The sequence below is a fragment of the Austrofundulus limnaeus genome, unplaced genomic scaffold (genome assembly GCF_001266775.1).
Source record: "Austrofundulus limnaeus strain Quisiro unplaced genomic scaffold, Austrofundulus_limnaeus-1.0 Scaffold161, whole genome shotgun sequence".
NCBI lineage: Eukaryota > Metazoa > Chordata > Actinopteri > Cyprinodontiformes > Rivulidae > Austrofundulus > Austrofundulus limnaeus.
The window spans coordinates 1181014-1186028 of NW_013952563.1; the positions used below are offsets into that span (position 1 = coordinate 1181014).

The 5015-nt window shown below is 39.0% G+C and overlaps 1 protein-coding gene across 1 annotated transcript in view; it reads right to left on the minus strand.

Annotated features, from left to right (window-relative positions):
- The window catches only part of LOC106523623 (protein spire homolog 1), a gene marked incomplete in the record, with an annotated part of 48250 nt that overhangs the window by 40926 nt on the left and 2309 nt on the right, over window positions 1-5015 (minus strand). The window contains 1 exon segment of the mRNA XM_014017116.1: window positions 269-297. Coding sequence (XP_013872570.1) covers window positions 269-297 — 29 coding nt within the window.

Sequence of the window (5015 nt, forward strand, 5' to 3'; positions counted from 1 at the left end):
CTCTCAGACTGAAGAAGTCTCTTGGAGGAGAGACGAAACGTTTCATTAGAGAAGAACCCGTCCAGAAGACCTATACAATTTTTTTCTTTTTAAACTAATTAAGCTTGCTTTTTTCCAACTACCATTGGGCTTATAGTCCCTCTCCCACAGGAGATACTTAAAAACTTTGCAGGGATAAATACATTCACATACTGAAATATGGTTTTAACTTGTAAATATGCATGCTGATATGAAATATGCACAATGAGATTACAATGTAGTTACTTACCTCTGTTGTTGTGCAGGAGCTGTCTTTACCTGCAGAGAAACAAGAAAGTAATGTAAGCAGCAAATAAACCTCAACAAAACSAAGTTTCATGAAAAAGTTGTCCCACGATTGCATATTTTATTTCATCATTATGACTGAACATATCATCCCCCATCCATCCATCCATTTTCTGTACACGCTTATTCTTTTCATGGCCGCGTGGGTCAGTGGTGCCCATATCCCACATCATCCCATTTACTCCTAATTGATTCCATTGTCAAAAAGTGATTAGTATTTTCCTAACAGAGCTCATCCTTGTAAATGACATATTCCCATTCTCTTTTCAGCACATCAGATCTGTGTTATACTGAGCTGACTGGGTTTGCTTTAATAAAACTACTGTTTGGTTCCTAATCTTGATCAATCTGAGTTGCATGTGYTCGATGATGTCACAACATTTTCAGCGAAGCCCTATCACATGAATGCAGTGTGTCTGAAAGGACAACCCTCTCGGGTCTTCCTGCAAGRTACATCCACCACTTTTTACTTCATGATCCAACGAGCAGCTGYCAGATGATTTTTGAACAAGTGAAGCTTTTGTCTGTTAGCGCACCGAAAAGCAACATCARYTCAGCTGTGACATCAGCATGACTTRGACTTGAATCAGCAGATTTAAACGTCAMTCTGCTGAAAGTAGACATGTTTCTGAGCAGTGAAACAATGCTGAGCAGATCAAACAGGCCTTCTTAGTTATGTTGAAAAATCTAAATCTATTTGTAGCAGAAATAACATTTAGTTCATTTCTTTTTACAACAAAGTGCTGTGCAGACAGCAATAAAGWACAACTAACTCTGTAATATAAAATATTAAAAAACAAAACCACAAAATCAACACCTAACAAGCAACAAAAACCAAGAATAAAATGAGTTTTAAAGCCAGAATTTAAAAGCAGCTGAGGAGGATGTCTGTCTAATGTGCAAAGGCAGTTTGTTCCACAGTTTTGGCCTCACCACTCCAAACTCTCGTCACAGCGGATCAACAGATCATGGAGAATGGGCAGGTACGTAAAGATGTAACAACTAAGAAAGATACACGTAGACCCAAATCCCATGACCCCCTTAGTAACTCTGCAAGGGTAAAGACCTGGTTTACTGTTCCACGACCAGGACAAAAGTCACATTGCTCCTCTTGAATCCAAGGTTCGACAGTCTATCACAGACTCCCTTCCAACACCCTAGAGTAAACTTTCTCAGGGAGGGCAAGAAGTGTACTCTCATGATCAGAACACTCTCCAGTTCCCCCTCTTAAAGGGATCCCCGATTAGTTGTAACATTAGACTTATTTGATAAACATATATTTTAACTGTAAAATAAAGAATGTAAAAATTCTGTAGGCTGTTTAGTTTTTATAATTTTTAAACTAAAAGTTTAAAAATATATTACACGGATGGGGCCATTTTCTTTACACGCAAWGCATTCTGGGTAAATGATGACGTGGATAGGTCCTTGGTGCGAGGCTGCTAGCGAGCTATATCCACCCTGAAGGTTAATCTTGGACAATATCTGATGATCGACTCTTTTAAATGAAACCAGAGAGCGTTGACAGAGAGGAGAAGGTAGAAATGACTCAGCCTGTAACTGAAAATATAGATGGAGGACAACAGAGCTGCTTCATGGAAGAAGAACCTCAGCTTAGCCTGTTAGCTTTAGCATTAGCCCCGACGGTATCACCATATATGTGTATTAGCTCAGTGCTACACATTCTCCTCTCATCACTGAGGTCCTCCATCCACATGACAGAGAGGAGAACAAAAAAAATGACAGCTTGCATCTGAAAATATGGATGGAGGACCTCAGTTTAGCTTATTAGTTTGTCGCGCTAGCACCGAGCTAATACATATAAAGCATTGTAGCGTCGGCGCTAGCACAAAGGCTAACAGGCTAAGCTGAGGTTCTTCTTCCATGAAGCAGCTCTGTTGTCCTCCATCCATATTTTCAGTTACAGGCTGAGTCATTTCTACCTTCTCCTCTCTGTCAACYCTCTCTGGTTTCATTTAAAAGAGTCGATCATCAGATATTGTCCAAGATTAACCTTCAGGGTGGATATAGCTCGCTCACACAGAGGACCTATCCACGTCATCATTTACCCAGAATGCTTTGCGTGTAAATAAAATGGCTCCGTCTGTGTTAAAATGTTTTTTTAATGATAAAAACTAAACAGCCTACGGTATTTTTAGTCTTTATTTTACAGTTAAAATATATGTTTATCAAATAAAGTCTAATGTTACAACTAATRGGGGATCCCTTTAAAAATGGGAACCACCYCCCTGGTCTGCCACTCCACAGGTGTTGTCCCAGTCCACCATGCGATGGTGAAGAGATGTATGAACCATGACAGCCCCACAACATGCAGAGCCTTCAGCATCTCATCCACCCCTGGTTCCCCTGCCACCAAAGAGCTTTTTGACTACCTCAGTGACCTCTGCTATGGTAATGGACTCTTCTTCCCCCAAGTCTTCAAACTCTGCCTGTTCAAAAGCGGACATGGAGAGWGGACTGAGGCGATCCTCAACATGTTCCTTCCACTCATCAATATCCTCAGTTTGGATCAGCAGTTCCCCACCCCAAACCAAACATTTTGGAACAGGGAACATATTCCTTTTCTGATGGTTTGCCAGAACCTCCTCAAGGCCAAATGAAAGTCATTTTCATGGTCTCCCTAAATACCAACAAGTCAAACACACATATTAACATTTATTCTTTAGAGATTCTTCTTCCACAAAGTGTGTGACAGGAAGTGTATAGATGTAACAAAGAGAATTCTGCAAAGGCAAGAACATTTGATGGACTGTGAAATCTAAAACTGACATCTAAACATGAGAGTGTCAAAATGTAAATCCATAAAGCATTTAGTATTGATTTATCCCATTATTTACACGACTGACTCAGAAGCTGGTACAGAGCCGTCCCTGAACAGAACAGCAAACCATTAATTAGAGCAAACGACTGCTCTGGAAAGGAGAACTGGTTGTTTCACTCATCAGTTCATCGTGAACCACATCGAAGATTGCTCAGATTTTCAAATGTGTGTGACTTACATCCCATTAAAGCAGAACTTCTGAATGTTAAAACATAAACGTTTAGAAGCTCTGCATGCCGCCTCTCATGTCAGAGTCTAAACTAAAATCACCTTGTGCCGAAAAATCAAAGAATTAGAGCTGTTTCCTTTAAATAAGGAAAATAATATGTGCATTCACAAGTAATAGATTTCACACTGRATGTTCTGAATGACTCTCAGCTACCACCACACCAAATTTTAGCTCAATATCTGTAAAAGTGACTGAGTTGTAGCTATTTTCCTGTTTTCTAAGGTCAGTAGGCTGTTGCAGCCACCTTGAATGGAGCTAAACTCCAAAGGTTAATCTTTCGTATACGCTCAGTGAGTACTTTCTGAGTGCTTCATTGAAAAATKGTCCACTGATTCATGATTATTTTTGCTAAAGCTACWGACAAACAAACCTTTTCAGTGGCAGGTGATAACTAAACACCGAGATAGATCAAGACAAATAAAGTATTTTACAATTACGCAAGTAAAAATATTAGAAAAGAATATGCAGCAGTTTTAACGTGTGCATGGTGTGGCATTATGCAAGAGTGAGTGAAAGATTAGACTCCCCCTTTTTCTTCAATGGTTTCCTCCGTGCTACTAAAAATAGCGTATTCATTCTGAGCATAAACACAGCATGAGAGTCGCAGCTGAGCCTCAGGTTCAGTGGACAAAGCCTGGTAAGGCTATTGATTCAAAGGCCATAACATTAACTTTGTTTGTGTGTGTGTGTGTTTACACAGGTTTAGAGTGCATCCTTTTAGTAGTCCATTAGGAGAAAGGCCTGATAAATTGGCATTAACTTAGCCTGCTCTGCTCTCTGTGAAATGTGATTACAGTAAACATGTTCACGTCTGACAGGTAAAAACAAGGTGTTGGTTTAGTTTAAGTGGATCAGAGAAAAACTCACTGCATGAAGCAGAACACACACGCAGCACTGCCTGTGGACTTTTGATCTTAGACTCGTTAAAATACTATTATTGCAAGAAAAAAATTAATATCACAACAATCAGTTACTAGCAATAATTAAATGCATAATAGTAAAAAACATCAGTTGATTCTGAGTAATAATTTTACACAAGTTACTCTATACTGAAGACAATAAATGAGAACAAAAATTAAAAACATTAAATAATAAATGGAACATTGGTGTATGTGTATTAACCTTTGCTTTAAGCTACAATCATCACATACACAAAGCCACGCATCACAGTCAGTTTCCAAGCAAAATGCTGAGTTTCTCAGAGTCCTGAACATCCTGCAGAGCTCCATTACAGCTGTTATTAGAAAATGCAAAGATGATGCCGSCACAGCAAACCTACATGCATGAAGCATGGCYGTGTCAGCATCATGATGTGGAGGTGGAACTGGGAAATTGGTCAGTGTTAAATAAATAAAAACAGATGGAGCAAAATCCTCCAGCAGGTTGATGACCCTAAACTGCTGAGGCAATACTCGATAGATTAAAGGGATCCCCGATTAGTTGTAACATTAGACTTTATTTGATAAACGTATACTTTAACTATAAAATAAAGACTGTAAAAATACTGTAGGCTGTTTAATTTTGTACATTTTCAAAAATATATTTTAACATGGACAGGGCTATTTTATTTACACGCAAAGCATTCTGGGTAAATGATGACGTGGATAGGTTATCGGTGTG